At 42.8% G+C, this 17,500-nt stretch overlaps 1 protein-coding gene and 1 long non-coding RNA gene across 5 annotated transcripts in view; both read right to left on the bottom strand.

The window, feature by feature from the left end:
* Positions 1-17,500, bottom strand: part of LOC309399485 — a 338,217-nt gene that overhangs the window by 236,671 nt on the left and 84,046 nt on the right. The window lies entirely within an intron of this gene.
* MAPKAP1 (MAPK associated protein 1) overlaps positions 1-17,500 on the bottom strand; it is an 89,507-nt gene that overhangs the window by 70,857 nt on the left and 1,150 nt on the right. For 3 of the 4 annotated variants that reach the window (XM_081967272.1, XM_081967273.1, XM_081967274.1), the window contains exons 2-4: positions 10,016-10,346; positions 7,684-7,773; positions 5,502-5,656 (exon numbers count right to left, since the gene is read on the bottom strand). In XM_081967272.1, coding sequence (XP_081823398.1) covers positions 5,502-5,656; positions 7,684-7,773; positions 10,016-10,346 — 576 coding nt within the window. Of the gene's footprint in view, positions 1-5,501; positions 5,657-7,683; positions 7,774-10,015; positions 10,347-17,500 lie in introns of those variants that run through there. The other variant, XM_081967275.1, reaches the window with a different exon arrangement.

The following is a 17,500-nucleotide window of genomic DNA, read 5'->3' as shown; positions in this document are numbered from 1 at the left end:
CTGAAAAGTGCATATTCGTGTTGTTTTCAACAAGAGACTGAACTCAGATGTGGACTGTAAAATGCACAGCACTGCCCTAAGATATGGCTAGTGTAGTGAAAAAAAGGGCTAAGGGTAATATGATAGCAATGTTCCGATATTTCAGGGGAGGCAAAGCATATTCTCCAAAGCACCTGAATGATTAGGGGACTGGAGGCAAAACATATGAAGAACGGTTGCAGGAATTGGGTATGTCCAGTTTAATGCAAAGAAGGACTAGGGGAGACCTGATAGCAGTCTTCCAATATCTCAGGGGTTGCCATAAAGAAGAGGGAGTCAAGCTATTCTCCAAAGCACCTGAGGGCAGGACAAGAAGCAATGGGTGGAAACTAATCAAGGAGAGAAGCAACTTAGAACTAAGGAGAAATTTCCTGACAGTTGGAAGAATTAATCAGTGGGACAACTTCCCTCCAGAAGTTGTGAATGCTCCAACACTGGATGTTTTTAAGAAGAGATTGGACAACTATTTGTCTGCAATGATATAGGGTTTCCTGCCTGAGCAGGAGGTTGGACTAGAAGACCTCCAAAGTCCCTTCCAACTCTGACGTTCTATGTTTATGCCCAAGCTGGGCATGTTTAAATTTCGCCCTGTGGTACCTGCCCTGCCAAAATTCTAATCCAACATGAGATGGGACCACTGTCATTTTACCCAGAGCTGTAAAAATTGGGCAGGCAACTTCTTATACAGTCAACTAAGCCACCAAACGGCCCTGCTGAATTACAGCAAGCGCCCTATGCTTAAGAAATAGTCTGCAGCCAGAAATATTTTAATTAGCTCTCTGCTGGACTCATTGCATTTAAAAATCAATGAGTGGCTGCACGCTAAAGTTCAGGTTTGGAACTTCCCTTCTCTTCATATAATTGATCCCTCTGTGGCCCAAAGACATGTGGCAAACTCCACAGATTTCTGAAGAGTTGTTGTTTTTCACAGTATGGATTAAAAGGGGGCATTGCTTGAGTTTCCAAGCTGCAGGTTAGGGTTTTTATTTATTATTTTATCAACCCAAATTGCATAAAACCAGCGGCGTTGAAGGCAAAAAGGTATCTAATTTAAACTATTTGTTGATTCTCCTGCCTTCCGTTATGGTTTATAAATAACTTGAGGTGGCAAACATCCTTTCCAGAACTCAACGGGAATTAGATTCGTGTCACTAGATATTTAAAAGAGGAAACTGTCCTATATCAGTCTGTATAATATCCCCCTTTATCTATCTGTCTGTCTGTCTGTCTTCTTGTATTGCTGATCCAGCAAAAACACCAATAGCAAAGCATGACAAAACAGCACAAAACAGCAGCTCTATAGCAGGAATTCTTAGCTGTGATAGGTTTCAGAGGCAACTGTAAACTTGGATTGGGGGTGGGGGGGAAGTACTCTAATTTTATTTTCACTAACCTCCACCCGAAATTTACTTTGTTTTGTAATAGAATGAATGGATGAGTAAGGAAGCAAGTATATTTATAAAAAATATTTTGTTATCTGCATCAGAGAACAATTGGTTCCTTTTTGCAGATATTCCTCCATATTCTTGTATTTTACTTTTTTGGGATTTTATGACATGCTTTATGGGTTTTGTCAAACTCTCAAAAGGGGGGGGGGCAGGGGAGGAAAATGTTAAGAATTCCTGCTTTAGAGAATCTTTCCTGAAGTAAGGTGATAATAAAAAAGGAGGTGGAGGTGGGAAAGAAAATAATCCCCCAGTGAAACCAGGAGCCTCGATCCTGAGGCCCGTCGCTTAATGTTAAAGTCTCAAGGTGGAAAATTCAGAATAGGAATACACTGATCTGGATGTGCAAGGTTACACTTAAGTTTTTCCCAGGCAAAAAAACGTTAACGGATGAACCAGTAATATGGGCAATGCCATTTCTCTTTACAGATTTCAAAGGATTTGAAAGAGACTTCAAGCAGGCTGCTGTTATTCATTTCAAATTTTTAATACGTTGCTCATTTCCCCCCTTGTTTTAAGAGAGAGTAATCTCCCTTCAGCACTTAAAAAAGGTACAAGAGGAAATCACTCCTGCTTGCATGGGCAACAACATCATAAATTACATGTATTTTGAGAGCGAGCAAGAGGGGGGAAAAGAACTAAAACTTAAAACAAAAACCCAACAATTATCTCTCTCCCTCTCTCTCTTTTTTAGGTGTTTCTAAAAATCAAAATTTTTTTGATGCATTTAATCGGGTGGCAGTATACAGTTTCCTTTTTTTTTAAGCCCTGATGTTTAATGCAGATGTTTAATTTGGATACACCTGTTCGGGCTAGAAATACTTCATTATGGAAAATGAAAATTAAACCCTCTAATTTGTGTACACCTGATTTTTAATATCAAACCATTATCTCAGACATATTTTTAATCAGCGACACCGCAGTCTATTTCCTTTCTCCATCTTTTATCTGCTGTGGATGTGGTTCTGTTTTTTTCTTCTTTTTCTTTTTTGGAAAGCTATTTAGTACCCGCGATTGTGTGGGAGGGGAGGAAAAAAAACAACCCACATTTGTTCATAATTATCCAGACGTAAATATGGGGACACAACTGGTAGAAGAGCAGCATGCGAAAAATGTATTTAACGTCTACCCTCCCAAAATGCTGCTAAAAGCTATTAACCAGTACGTGTTAATTGCCACAGCATTCATATTAATTTTCACTTCAGGCCTGACATTGCTTGAATATTTCCCTTGATACGTTTTAAACAAAGTTTAATTTAAGGAACTGCTTCTATCAACACTTATGAAAATTAACAGCCAAGCAATTAGTACTCATGAATTATCCCTTCCCCCGGCCTCCTTGCTAAAAACAGTTGCTAACAAAGAAATTATTGTTGAGTTTCTTTTTCAGACAGGGGTCCATGCCCCCCGCCCAGCCTCAAATTCGATGGGCTCAGGTCCAAAGAACTGAAATAGGTTATCAGATTATGGCAGGGAAGTTTTATTTTTATTGTGTTTATTGGAAGCGCAAGGCAAAGATTTTAAAAAATAAAATAAAAAACCCCCAACAACCCACAACCATTTCCCCTCGCCACCCCAGTTCAAAAGCTTCGGGATCTTTTTATTATCTATTGTTTTCACAACTTGAGCAACTTTTGCATGGATGAACCAATATGGACAGAAAAAGATAAATTAATTCAGGGTCAGAGTCTACGGAAGATTCTCAGCCATTCAGGTTCTCCCAAAGGTTGCTTTTTCAAAAAGCAACTGGGTTTTTTTTTATCCCCCTTTAAGATGAAGAACTGAAGAAGCTTCTTGGATGAGAAGCGAAACGTCTTCAAGGAAAAACGAAGTCCGGTTTGCCTTTGGGGACAATTTAAGATAAGGTAAGAGAGGTTTAATAGTGCACTTCGAACTGCTGAAAATGTAGCCATCAGACTATCCAATAAGCATTTTTGAAGACCCAAAATCTTTTGGAGAATAGAAGAACAGAGTAGAGTAGAATAGAATTAATAGAGTAGAGTAGAAGTGAAATGAACAATGAGTAGAGTAGAATAAAAACTTAATTGCCACTTTAAATGTGCATTCAGCTCTCAAAAGATAACCATTATCCATAGGTTTCCCTCACAGATATGTGCTAGTCGTTCCCGACTCTAGGGGGCGGTGCTCATCTCCGTTTCAAAGCCGAAGAGTCAGAGCTGCCCGAAAACGTCTCCGTGGTCCTGTGGCCAGCATGACTCAACGCCGAAGGCGCATGGAGAGCTGTTCCCTTCCCACCAAAGCTGGTTCCTCTTTTCCTACTTGCATTTTTTATGCACTTTTGAACTGCTAGATTGGCAGAAACTGGGACAAGTCACAGGAGCTCACTCTGTTACGCGGTGCTAGGGATTCGAAACGCCGACCTTTCTGATCGACAAGCTCGGCGCCTTAGCCACTGAGCCACCGTGTCCCTTTTGAGATTCTTATGCTGGCATCCAAAAACATGATAATAAATAAAATCAATACATTTTGAAACAACTCTTTCCCTCCTTCTAAAACCCTCTTTTTTTTTCCGGGTTTCAAATACGACAAATTTGAATTCCTTTTTATATGTAGGGAAGAGTTGCAGGTTTTTTTGGGGGGGGAGGGGGGGGTTGGTGTTTTTTTTTTTTTTTGCAAACATTCATAAATTCTTCGCCTGGGAATAGAAACATGCCTGATTTGCATAATTAACAGAACCAGTTGGGTCTCTTGAGGAAGGAATGCCTAATTGGGAAGAGATGGGGAAGTCTATTATGGGAGGGGGAGGGAGGAGTTTGGAGGCCTAATTAAGCACGCTTTTTTTTAAAAAAAAATCCCTACTTAATTATATATTTACTCTAGAGGCTGGGGTGACTCTTGAAATCTCTCTCTTTTTTTTTCGCAGATTGGGAACACTGCCTTTGATTCTCTCTTCTTCTTCTTCTTCTATTTTTTTTTAAAGAAACAAGTTTTAACGATCAGGGGAACATTCCCGCTCTCAACTGGCTCACTAAATTTTTATTTTGATGGGGGAGCGAGCGATTGAAACTTGAGAAAGCGAGCTGGCTGTAGTTAAGCTGATCCTTCCCTGAATTTTTTTGTGGAATGATGGCTGCTTTTGAACAACAGCCCGCGGAAGGGGGGGGGGGAGAAGCAACCACCTCAAAGAGCCCCAAACGCAGCGATAAAGATGCATCCATTGTGCGTTTTCTTGCTGGCGTGGGTGAATGAGGCCTAAAAAGTAAAGCTTCCCCTCGCACATCTGTGCTAGCCGTTCCCGACTCTAGGGGGCGGTGCTCATCTCCGTGTCAAAGCCGAAGAGCCAGCGCTGTCCGAAGACGTCTCCGTGGTCATGTGGCCGGCATGACTCAACGCTAAAGGCGCACGGAACACTGTTCCCTTCCCACCCAAGGTGGTCCCTATTTTCCTACTTGCATTTTTTACCTGCTTTCAAACGGCTAGGTTGGCAGAAGCTGGGACAAGTCACGGGAGCTCACTCCGTTACGCGGTGCTAGGGATTCGAACTGCCAACCTTTTTGATGAGCAAGTGGCTTAGCCACTAAGCCACTGTGTACCTACCAATGAAGCCTACTATGTTGGGGAATTGTCCCAGGCAGTATTTTATCGGAACAGAGTTAAGGTCCCTTCCAAAGCGATAACTGAACTTTACTAAGCTATGCAATGAGAAGTTTGGTTCATCTTTGGCTTACTCCTTTGTGTAGTGTGTATCTGGGACAAATAAACCCTCGTTTCTATTAACCTAACAAGTAAGTTAAGTACAGTTGAATGCGCGGACTGGCTCAGGTCAGGACTGCGTTAAACTTGTCGTCGTTTCAATCAAAAATTGTTGATGAGCCGCGGTGGCGCAGAGTGCAGGCCTGCAAGCTACTTCTGCTGATCACCGGCTGCCTGCAATTTGGCAGTTCGAATCTCACCAAGCCTCGAGGTTGACTCGGCCTCCCATCCTTCCTGTGCTTGGATTGGAACGTTTTCTTTCCCAAAGCAACAATGAAGGGGGGGGGGGGAATGAAAACTTACCTTGCCATCGAATTTGGAGTATTCGTTGAAGGGATTATTTAACTGCAAAGGACACTGCTCCAGCCGGACCGAGAGGGTGGAGGGCTTCTCCGGAGGCGCGTGGGCAGGCTTCACCCTGAAGTTCTTCTTCTCAAAAAGGCGGCTTAGCTCCTCGGCTGGGGTTCAAAAGAAATAGAGGGTGTCGTGTGAATGGCTGCGGAGGTTCTCACTCGCGGTTGTCTCAAAGGTGCTTTCTCGAAAGGCAACGGGGCTCGGTTTTCCCTCGAGGAAGACGTTTTGCTTCTCATCCAAGACGCTTCTTCGATGCGAGGTCAAGAAGCCAGAAAGGAAGAAGCTTCTTGGATAAGAAGCAAAGCACCTTCAAAGAAGAGGGAGTCAAGCTATTCCCCAAAGCACCTGAGGGCAGGACAAGAAGCAACGGGTGGAAACTAATCAAGGAGAGAAGAAACTTAGAACTGAGGAGAAATTTCCTGACAGTGAGGACAATTAACCAGTGGAACGATTTGCCTCCAGAAGTTGTGAATGCTCCAACATGGGAAGTTTTTAAGAAGATGTTGGAGAACCATTTGTCTGAAGTGGTGTAGGTTCATAAATAGTGAACTGGTTACTTCCATGTCCTGTTAAGGGCAAACACAGGGAAAAGTGGGGAGAATTTGCCGCGAAAGGAGTTCGCCGTGAAGGCCAATTCCCCAATGGATCAACTGATCTGCAAAGAAACTCGTTGTGTATTCACCGAAGGAGATACACTTTAAAAGCGATGAAACGCAGCACGGATCTCTCTCGGGATAAAAAGGAATCTCTCTCGCCAGTCCTGCTTGGCGCTTCTGGGAGGAACAGCAGCTTAATAAGTGAAACGGTGGGCTGTGCGTAGGGACCTAAGGCGCACAGCAAAACCCACATATCCTTTGCTATTCTTGAACAAAGAGGACACAACTAATCTGTTCAGATTAGCAGCTCAGCTAGGGGAGCGAAAGTGCAGTTCGGGACAGAAGAAGCAGCTGCAAAGCTTGGGAACACTCTCCTTATGGGATCTGAAATGGAACCGCTTGCAGGAAAATGGGGGGGGGGGGGAAACAACAGCAGCCCTGTCAATCTCTAAAGCTTTCGCTGTTCCAAAGGATTGAGATCTATCGTGAGAAGAAACCAGAAGCCTGCCTCCTCCAAAATATTCCACTTCGGACCACCTGCGGCTAAACACGGGCGTTGGACTACAAGTCCCATCATCCCGCCTGCTGGCTAGGGATGATGGACGCTGAAGTCCAGATGGGCGGAAGGACGCGTGGAAGGACAGCTCACGTTTTCGGTGACCAATCGGTAGTCCGTGAGAAAATTTTGGTGGTCCTCAGAAAAAGGATTTGCATTTTTTATATCGCACTAAATCCGGGGTCCTCAAACTACGGCCCCTGGGACGGATACGTGCAATGAACGCTTGCGTTGCTGCAGAGAGTCTCCCCCTTCGGGGTCTTTTTGTGGGGGTCACACTTCCTTCAGCCTCCTGGTGGGGGGCTTTGGGCGAAGGCTGGAGGGAAGAGACAGAGGGCCTCGTTCCATTAGGACTCATCATGACCTGGAACTGGCTGACCATCTCAGCCCGCTGAGCCTCCAGGTGTCAGTACCTGGCCTTGGCACTCCAACAGCTCAACCCTCTGCTTGGAAAGCCTATGCTCGTAGTCCTCAGTGAGGTGCTTCTGCTGAGCCTCCTTCTCGGTCAGATTCAATCTGAACTGAGCTGTTTTGCCAACTCTTTCTCCTGGGGGGCTGCTTAGCTCCAACAACTGCTTCCTGTTGGGGCCCTAAGGAGCCCGGGTGGGCAGGCGAGGAATGGCAAGTAGAGGCTGGCAAGGGGCCCCTCGACGTGAGTGACATAGAGTTGGCCACACCCATTCAGTCACATGACCTCCTGCCACGCCCACCCAGCCGGTCATTAGGCAGATCATATTAGTGGTCTGCGTGATTTAAAATTATGAATTTAGTGGTCTCTGAGGGCTGAAAGGTTGGGGACCCCTGCTTTAAAGGAATCTTCTCTGGCATTAGTTACTCATCTTTTTCCCAAGCGATCTCCACAATTGTTCTCCTCCTTTATCATGCAACAATTTACAGACTAACCAGGTTTTATGCATGAATCTGGCCCCGGAAACAAACAGTGAATAAAATAAAATATATATGTATATATATATTTTACCAGAACAGGTGGCATTTCTCTCTTTCCACTGCACGTTTTTACACTTGATCTGATTCTGCCTCTCTTTTCTTAGCCGCTCGAGTCTCTGAGCTTAGAAAAAGGAGAAGAAGAAGAAAAAAAATTATAATATTTAAGTTTGTCAACGAAAGTTTGCTACGAACAAAAGACATAATTAACTACCTTTCTATGAATAAAGATGTTTTATGCTGCAACATCTAGGAGGGGGGGGGGCAATAAAATTTTTAAGGTGGCACTTCTGAAAAGCAAATACCAACAAAAACATGGAAATGTTCTTGATTTATAATTGAAATTAGAGGATATAAAACATTAATAGAGATCATAAAGATAGTATTAACATGGAAGAGAATAATAAAATGTGAAAACTTCTGTGATTAATATGACATTTCATTATATAAATCATTAATAACGGTCTTAAAGGAATTTTAATGCACAAATGAACTGAAGTGAATATTACATTACAAGAATAAAATTACTGTTATGAATTACTCTCCCCCTTTCAAAAATTAAAGATAAATGAACTCAGACTAGACTATTAAAGTTTTAAATATAAAATCTTTTATCTGAAAAAAAAAAATCACGAAAATTATAAAATGTCAACGCTATATAAATTAGCATAGCTTTTCCTTTCCTGGGCTGGAACGGTTTATAGGTAGTAAAAATAAATGATTTGTATCTGTGCAACATTAGTCAAATCTCTTTAAAAAAAATGGATATCATTTTTTTTCCTCTTTACATATTTTCGAGTCCATATCCAAAACAGTCCACGCTCAAATAGGTGAAATATCAGCAATCAGAAGACGGTTATCTTCCCCACCACTTGGAATTCTGTTTTAAATGTCAGATTTATTTATTTTTTCTCCAGGAGACAAAGAAGTACAGTCGGATAAACTAGTGAAGACTGGTTTAAAAAAAAGAAAGAAAGAAAAAATAATTCCTTTCTGAATGTACATACAGACATGTCAAGACTCGGAAATTTTATTAGGCAAACTAGGCTAAAAAATTAAACAACCAAGTGATTTTTACAAAGCAGGCATACAGGCAGTCCTCAACTTACAACAGTACACAGTGAGCGAAGTTACAACGGCATTGAAAAAAGCAACTTATAACCATTTTTCATACCCATGGTCAGAGTTTCCCTTGTTTGGCAAGGTGGCTCTTAAGGGAATCATAGTTTTGGGTTTTTTTCAAAATAGTGTTGAATATGTTCCCACTAAAGATCACTGCAGATGGAGACGGCAGCCAAGAAATTAAAAGAGGCTTCTCCTGGGGAGGAAAGCGATGGCAAATCTAGACAGCATCCTAAAAAGCAAAAACATCACCCTGCCAATCAAAACTGCATGTAGTCAAGGCTGTGGTTTTCCCAGTTGCAATGGATGGCTGTGAAGGTTGGACTATAAGGAAGGCTGAGGGCCAAAGAATGGAGGCCTTTGAACTCTGGTGCTGGAGAAGACTCCTGCATTGAGTCCCTTGGACTATAAGGCCATCCAACCGGTCAGTCCTAGAGGAGATCAACCCTGACTGCTCTTTAGAAGGCCGGATCCTGAAGAGGAAACTCAACTACTTTGGCCACCTAATGAGAAGGAAGGATTCCCTGGAGAAGAGCCTCATGCTAGGAAAGATTGAGGGCAAAAGAAGACGTATGGGACGGCAGAGAAGGAGGTGGCTGGATGGAGTCACCAAAGCAGTGGATGGTAGAGGACAGGAAGGCCTGGAGGAATGTTGTCCATGGGGTCGCGATGGGTCCATTCCATTCCATATTCTATTCAATTCAATTCAATTCTTTTCTGTTCTATTATGATTTCATTCCATTCCATTCCTAATTTTTATTCAATTCTATTCTACTCTACTCTACTCTACTCTATTCTGATTTCATTCCATTCCTAGTTCTATTCTATTCTACTCTGATTCTATTCCATTCCTAGTTCTATTCTATTCTATTCTATTCTGATTCCATTCCTAGTTCTATTCTATTCTATTCTATTCTATTCTATTCTATTCTATTCTATTCTATTCTATTCTACTCTACTCTATTCTGATTCCATTCCATTCCATTCCAAGTTCTGTTCTGTTCTATTCTACTCTATTCTATTCCACTCTATTCTGATTCCATTCCTAGTTCTATTCTATTCTATTCTATTCTATTCTATTCTATTCTATTCTATTCTATTCTATTCTATTCTACCACCTGCTAAATTGCTCTGTTGGCGAATGTGATTGAGTTGACCAGAGTACCTTTTGATGCTTCCCTCTTTATAGCCCAGCTTCCTCCTAAAAGGAGCCCTCAAGATAGGTGCCCCCCTCCCCAAATCACCTGTATTGGAACGCCTTCGAATGCCGAAGTCCCAGCTTGAAGTAATGTCCACGGACTGAGAGTAGACGTAACCCTGAGGTTCGCCGTTGCTGCTTGGTACTTCCGAGCTGTCCTCCCCATTGGCCGAAGCCGGGTGGAATCTTTCCAGGTCAACGTCGTGGTCAATGAGGACCATTTCACACATCCCCGTGTCATCGCTGGTCACATGTGACTGTCGGATGTGAGCCAGGATAATAGCCGGGTTATCCAAGAAAGCCATCCTCCTAACCCAAGTTCCGCTGCCTTCCCCTACTATCTCCTCCGAGCCATACTGAAACAGCGTCTTCTTTACCTGTTGGACAGAAGAGGACAAGCTTAGGAAATGATGCCGAATGGGATTTCAGGTGGCCGTTGATTTACAACAGCTCGTTTAGTGACGGTTCAAAGTTACAAAGACGCTGAAGAAGAGGGACTTATGATCCATTTTTCACACTTATGACCACGGCAGCTCCAACTGCCACTTGGGTGTGGGTGTGGCCAGCATGTGACTCATCCAACCTGCAGGCTGGAAGTTGAGACATTCTATTCCCCCTCCCCACCTGAAAAATGCTCTGATGCTAAGGAGTTAAGAGGTTCTACTCTCCCTCCCCACCTGAAAAGGACTCTGTTCCAACTGCCACTTGGGTGTGGACGTGGCCAGCGCGTGACTCATCCGGCCTGCGGGTTGGGAGTTGAGACATTCTACTCCCCCTCCCCACCTGAAAAACACTCTGATGCTAAGGAGTTAGACTGATGGGAGAGAAGGGGATAAGATAGGAGAGGCCTCTGTGGGGCAAGCCTGAGGAAGAGAAGGAGATAGGAGAGGCCGATAATAACTACTCATTACTTTTCAAGCTGTGTCGATTTATCAAGCCTGATAGTTTCATAGCGGAGTACGGGTATCCAGCTAGTATATTTAATATGCTGACCCCACAGTCATTGTCCTCCTCTCCCTACTAACACTGATGATGTTACTTAGTTGGATAAGGAAACGTCTGCAAAAAAACCCACCAAGCTCAGAGAGCACAAAGGACACCCCCCCCCGCTCAGTCCTCTTCCTCGTCACAAACCCCATTCTTTTCTAGCACTGATGACGTTACCTAGCTGGGTCATGAAACGTCTGCAAGAAAACCACCAAGCTCAGAGATCACCCAGGAGCCCTTGGTTCAACTGCAAACTATGAATATTCTCTTCCGTCAGCGACGTACGTGTGACGTGATTTAGGAATTGAGAGTGGATTAGCTCCTTAGCCTTACCAAGTACCGCTCTTCCTAAGCTTTGGCACGATGACCTGAAAATGCCCAGGTTCTTTTTCAATTCAACAGAAGGGCACTCCAGCCAACGAGCTAGCTGAGTTGATTAGTTAATAAAAAGCCATTCTTGGCTTACTCCATCCTAAGTCAAATGCTCAAGCCAAAAGTTCTTTTGATTTTGTTTCTTGAAATGACAATGGTCCTAAGAACAAGAAAGCATTTTTGGCTTAGCCAGGGCTCATTTTTCTCCTCCTCCTCTTCCTCCTCCGCAGCTTGAAGCACCTCAAAGACCCAAGACTGGGGCACCACGGAGAAGCCAACTCCCAGTCAAAAATTACCGCTGCCCGATCCATGCCGTCGCATAAATGCTGGCATGTTAATTGTGTATTTATAAGATGGTTAATGGTTAGTTAATTTACCTCCTACGCTATTATTGTGCTTGAAAATGATTTAATGTCTGCCGAGGGAGTTAAACAACAGGGTAACAGCAGGTGCAAAGGCCCGTTTATATATTTATTTCCATCTTCCTACGCACCGAACCCCGATTTTATAACGTTTACGGCCTGAGTGGGAGGCCTGGAAAGGATGCGGGCTTCCTTAGGAGCTCATGGCAACTGGCATCCTTTCAACCTCCACGTTAGTCAAAGGGCAAAACGGAGTGGGAGAGGGACGATTGTTTGTAAATATACTATTCCCGTGCCAGGACTTCTGGCTAGAGATACAGTGGGCAAAAGCCATGACAGAGAAGAGGGAAGACTCACAACCTGGTTCTATGAACTCAAAACTGTCTGGGTTTTTTTTTGGGGGGGGGGGAGAATAAATGGGTTTATTTGGATGGATGTTTAAAATGGAAGAGGCAAACAAATTGACAAAAATACATACAGAATAGAATAAAGTAGCGTAGCGTAGCGTACAATAGAATAGTAGAATAGAGTAGATAGAGTAGAGTAGAATAGAATAAGAAATAGAATAGGGTAGGGTAGAGTAGAGTATAATAGTATAATAGAATAGAATAGTAGAATAGAGTAGAGGAGAATAGAATAGTAGAATGGAGTAGAGTAGAATAGTAGAATAGAGTAGAGTAGAATAGAATAGTAGAATAGAGTAGAGTAGAATAGAATAGAATTTGAATTCTTTATTGGCCAAGTGTGATTGGACACACAAGGAATTTGACAAAATGATAGGAGGAGGAGAATAATAATAACAACAATAATAATTAATAATAATAATTAATAATAATAATTATTAATAATAATAATGGTAGAGAAGAAGGAGAAGGAGGAAGAGAAGAGGAGGAGGAGGAGGGAGAGGGAGAAGGTGAAAGAGGAGAAGGAGGAGGTGAAAGAGATGAGGAGGAGGAGGAGGAAGAAGAAATAATGGTGGTAGAGAAGGAGGAGGAGCAGGAGGAGGAGAAGAAGAGGAGGAGCAGGAAGGAGAGAGAGAAGGTGAAAGAAGAGAAGGAGGAGGAGGGGAAGGAGATGAGGAGGGGAAAGAAGAAAAGGGAGAAGAAGGGGGAAGAAAAAGAAGAAGAAATAATGGTGTTTTCTTCTCTAAGAAAAAGAGGAGGAGGAGGGGGAGGGAGAAGGTGAAAGAGGAGGAGGAGGAGGAGGAGGATGGGGAAGGAGAAGAAAGAGAGATTTTTACGAAAGAAATCTTAGCAAATCAGCTCTAGCCGTTTTCTCCAACCTGGGTATCTTCCAGGTGGACAACTGGAGAAGGCCAACCAGCTTCACCATGGCTGCAATGTCTAAACGTCGGGGTCTCAAGAAAAAAAAAAGCTCCCCCTTCCGAGAAGGCAGAATTATTCTCCCTGAATATTTTAAGCCAATTAAGTATTGGGGAGGGGGGATAGAGGGGGGGGAGGGAAGAAACAACCACACTTATAAATTAGACCAACAAATCTGTTTTCTCGACTCCTTGCCTGCAAAGAGCATTTTATCAATAGAGCGAAATGCTAATCTCCTAATTAACAACCTAATTAGGTAATTATGCCTTTGCAGAGGGACGCCTAAATGAAATATGACAACGTGGTCACCTCTTTATATGGCACCTGTGGGCCTTTTTGGCTGTCACCGCGAAAAGAGTGGAACATCAATTGGAGCAGATGACAAAACGATGCCATTTTTCATTCCAATATTGCTCGGAACGGGATGGGAGAATTGTGTGGTTGTTGTTTTTTGGGTGGTGTATGTATGTATGTATGTATGTATGTATGTATGTATATATATATATATATATATATATATATATATATATATATATATATATATATATATATATATATATATATATATATATATATATATGATAGATAGATAGATGATAGATAGATGATAGATAGATAGATAGATAGATAGATAGATAGATAGATAGATAGATAGATAGATAGATAGATGATAGATAGATAGATAGATAGATAGATAGATAGATAGATAGATAGATAGATAGATAGATAGATAATGCATCCTCTTCTTGTTGTTTTTGACTCAGCTGCAATATTGAAGTCTTTTACTCTTCCTTCTTTGGAATTTTCACGATTTTAACACGGACCGGGTTTGAATGTTATGCTGTGCCACCATGTTTAACCGTGATGTACAATAATACAACAGCAGAGTCGGAAGGGACCTTGGAGGTCTTCTAATCCAACCCCCTGCCTAGGCAGGAAACCCTATAACGTTTCAGACAAATGGCTATTCAACATCATCGTTTTTTTTTATAAAGAATTTTTTAATTTTTTATCTTCAAAACAAACACAACACATAAAATCTTCTTTTTTTTGCATACTATAGAAAATGTATCAGTTGGTTACATCTCTTCCACAGTCATCAAACATAATTCATATTAACTCAAGTATTTTAACTCAAATATTTATACATATTTCCATCATACCACCTCCATTTACATTTGACTATAATTGTTTAAACCTCCTTCATCATAAAATATACCAAGATTTAATACATAACCGCATACTAGCATTTCATTTACTATTTCTAAGATCCTCCAATAACACTGAATCTTTATGTCCATCCCTTAAACATCTTCTTAAAGACTTCCAGTGTTGGGGCATTCACAACTTCTGGAGGCAACAAGAACATTTAATGATCTAGCTCAGGGATGGCTAAACTTTTTGTTGTTGGGTGCCAAAAAAGCGAGGGCGCATGCACAATAGCGCACGGGCGTGCCGGCACCCATAATGCAAAGCTGCCCCCACATGCGTATGCGTGCACAACCCCCCCCCCCAAGCTCCACCTCCCACGCGTACCACATTTCTCGTCTGCAAGCTGAGCTTGGTATTACCTCCGGGGTGAGGAGGCCGTTTTTGACTCTGTCAACCGCTTAGAGAGGGCTGTAAAAGCACTGCGAAGCAGGATATACAGCTGAGTGCAATTGCTATTGCTATCTGTGGAAAAGAAACTATGGAAGCATCCCGGATCCAGCTGAAAGACGTGCGAGAAAGAGTTCAAACGGAGCCCACACATCATTGCGTCCTATTCAAAGCAGGCGAGATTCATCCTCCTTCAGAGTTCAAGGCCAGAAATACCCAAGTGGGCGGAAAAAGGAAATCGGGTTTGAAATAATTTTGCTTACCACCCCACCTCTGACCGTGGTTTCTCAGCTACGGCCACGGAACAACGCACAAGCGGGAAAACAACGTTACGCTGAGGCTACCAGCAACGGTTGACAGTGTGACATCACGGCGATTTGATCCTATCCCCAGGAATGCTGATGGCGGCAAACGTGATTTGCATTTGCACCAATCGTTTGATCTGGCATTATTTTGGCCGTTTCACTAGCAGAAGCTTATAGCACCTTCTACAGCATTGTCTCCAGCCATGGCAATGTGAAGACTTTGTGGACTTCCACTCCCAGAATTAACCTCATTTTGTGAAGCTTCTTCTCCAGTAACACTGTACTGCTAACTAGGGCATACAAAACCTTTGCCAGACCGATCCTCGAATACAGCTTGTCCTCCTGGAATCCACACTGTATATCGGGCATTAATACGATCGAGAGGGTCTAGAGATATTTCGTGAGAAGAGTCCTCCACTCCTCTGCTCACAATACAATCCCTTACACCACCAGGCTCGACACAATAGAATCCCTTACACCACCAGGCTCGACATTTTGGGCTTGGGCAACCCAGAATTAAGATCTGACCTAAGCAGAGTACACAACATTGTCTGCTACAATGTCCTGCCTGTCAATGACTACTTCAGCTTCAACCGCAGTAATACACAGGAACACAACAAATACAAACTCAAGGTTAACTGCTCCAAACTCGATTGCAGATAATACGACTTCAGCCACAGTGGTCAACGCCTGGAATGCTCTACCTGGCTCCGTTGTTACTTCCTCAAACCCCACACAGCTTCAACCTCAAAGTGTCCACCGTGGACCACCATTCCTAAGAGGTCCGTAAAGGGGGCCTGCATAAGCGCACCAGCGTGCTTTCCGTCCCTGTCCGACTGTCCCCATTTATTTGTACCCATTTCCTGTGTTCATGTCCATGTTTATACTTAGACCTGCTATCTTGGACATGTTTGACAAACTAACTAACTTAGTTAATTAATTAATTTCTCAGCCAGCCATTCTTGTCTGGAGATCCACGTTCTACGCCCTCCAACCCTATTCTAAAACAACAGAAATCAGGACAGGTTTTGGCTCACTTTAAAGACGGATAAAGGATGACAGGAAGGTACTCTCAGGTAAACTCACACCATGCCTAGAGCAAATCACAATCACAGTGCAAGGTGAAAACTCGGTGTAAGAACATTTCAGCAGTGTGGGGCACCAACAGGAGGAACCGACTTCCGCTATTCAACCTCTAGAAATAACCAAAGCTATAAAAGTTGATCTCAAAACCCACAAACACATCGTTAAATTATTATGGGTGATGGGTGGACTGAGAAGAGATTTGAATTAGCTAGGATGCTTCACCATCATTTTTAAAGAAAATATATTTGACTCAATTTCAAGGCCTCCTTAAGAACCCTGGGTGGATTGCAATTAATAACAGAAAAACGGCACAGACAGAAAAAGAAAGAAAGAAAGAAAGCTCCTAGCCAACTAAAAGATGACTCACAATCAATAAAAATACCAAACCCCAATGAAAAGTATTAGGGGATACATGATAACAGTGTCTCAATATCTCGGGGGCTGCCCCAAAGAAGAGGGAGTCAAGCTATTCTCCAAAGCACCTGAAGGCAGGACAAGAAGCAATGGGTGGAAACTAATCAAAGAGAGAAACAACTTAGAAATAAGGAGAAATTTCCTGACAGTGAGGACAATAAATCAGTGGAACAACTTGCCTCCAGAAGTTGTGAATGCTCCAACACGGGAAGTTATTAAGAAGAGACTGGACAGCTACTGGTCTGAAATGGTACAGAGTTTCCTGCCTAGGCTGGGGTTGGACTAGAAGACCTCCAAGGTCCCTTCCAACTCTGTTATTCTATATTTCAAAGTGGGGCTTGAAAGTGGGGAAGGCTGAATCAGATCCATATCCTCTATTCCAAATAAAGAAAAACAAGGAAGCATTTTAACAAAAGCAGGTTTTTAACTACGCGTTTCCCCTATTTCCCCTTCGATTTCACGTCAATATTAGATCAATAGGAGACTCCAGAATCCCGTATTTTGTCGCTGGATCATTTTTCTGCCACAATTCACATCCCCAAAGTGAACAGGACTCGAAACCAACCAGGCTCCAATTTAGGGAAGGGGAGCATTTGATTTTTTTTTAAAAAAAAGAGATGCCCCTGACTCTTTTTAAATTGTGATAAAACTTATGCTTCTTGCATACAAATCTCCAACCCTGGGTAAAATAATGGGGAAAGGTTTGGGAGACAGCAAAATGGGTTTGAGCAGTTCACATTTCTGGTACTCCAAATACACAACAGCAGCAACACATTAGCATATTGGCTCCTCCCCCTTTCACTTATTTTGCACCACAGTGGCCCAGGGAAGTCAACAACAAGGAACAGGGGAAGAAAAGGTGGAAAAAGAGGCAGGGGACAGGACTGCCCTAACCCTAACCCAATAAGCCATGGCAGAGTCCTTCAGGGTCAAAGGTCAGCCTTGGGGTGTCTGTGGAAAGGGTCATGTTTTGGGAGTCAAAGTCCCTGTCTGGAATAAGGTCCTCCACCTTCCCTCCCATCCCTGCAAACAAGGGAGAGTCTAGGCCAGCTGCAACCCTTTTTGACAACCTGTGGACTTCAAC

The sequence above is a fragment of the Natrix helvetica genome (genome assembly GCF_964273705.1).
Source record: "Natrix helvetica genome assembly, chromosome: 15".
Taxonomy (NCBI): domain Eukaryota; kingdom Metazoa; phylum Chordata; class Lepidosauria; order Squamata; family Natricidae; genus Natrix; species Natrix helvetica.
The sequence above is the reverse complement of the archived record's forward strand: the minus strand, read 5'-3'. Positions and strand labels throughout refer to the sequence as shown.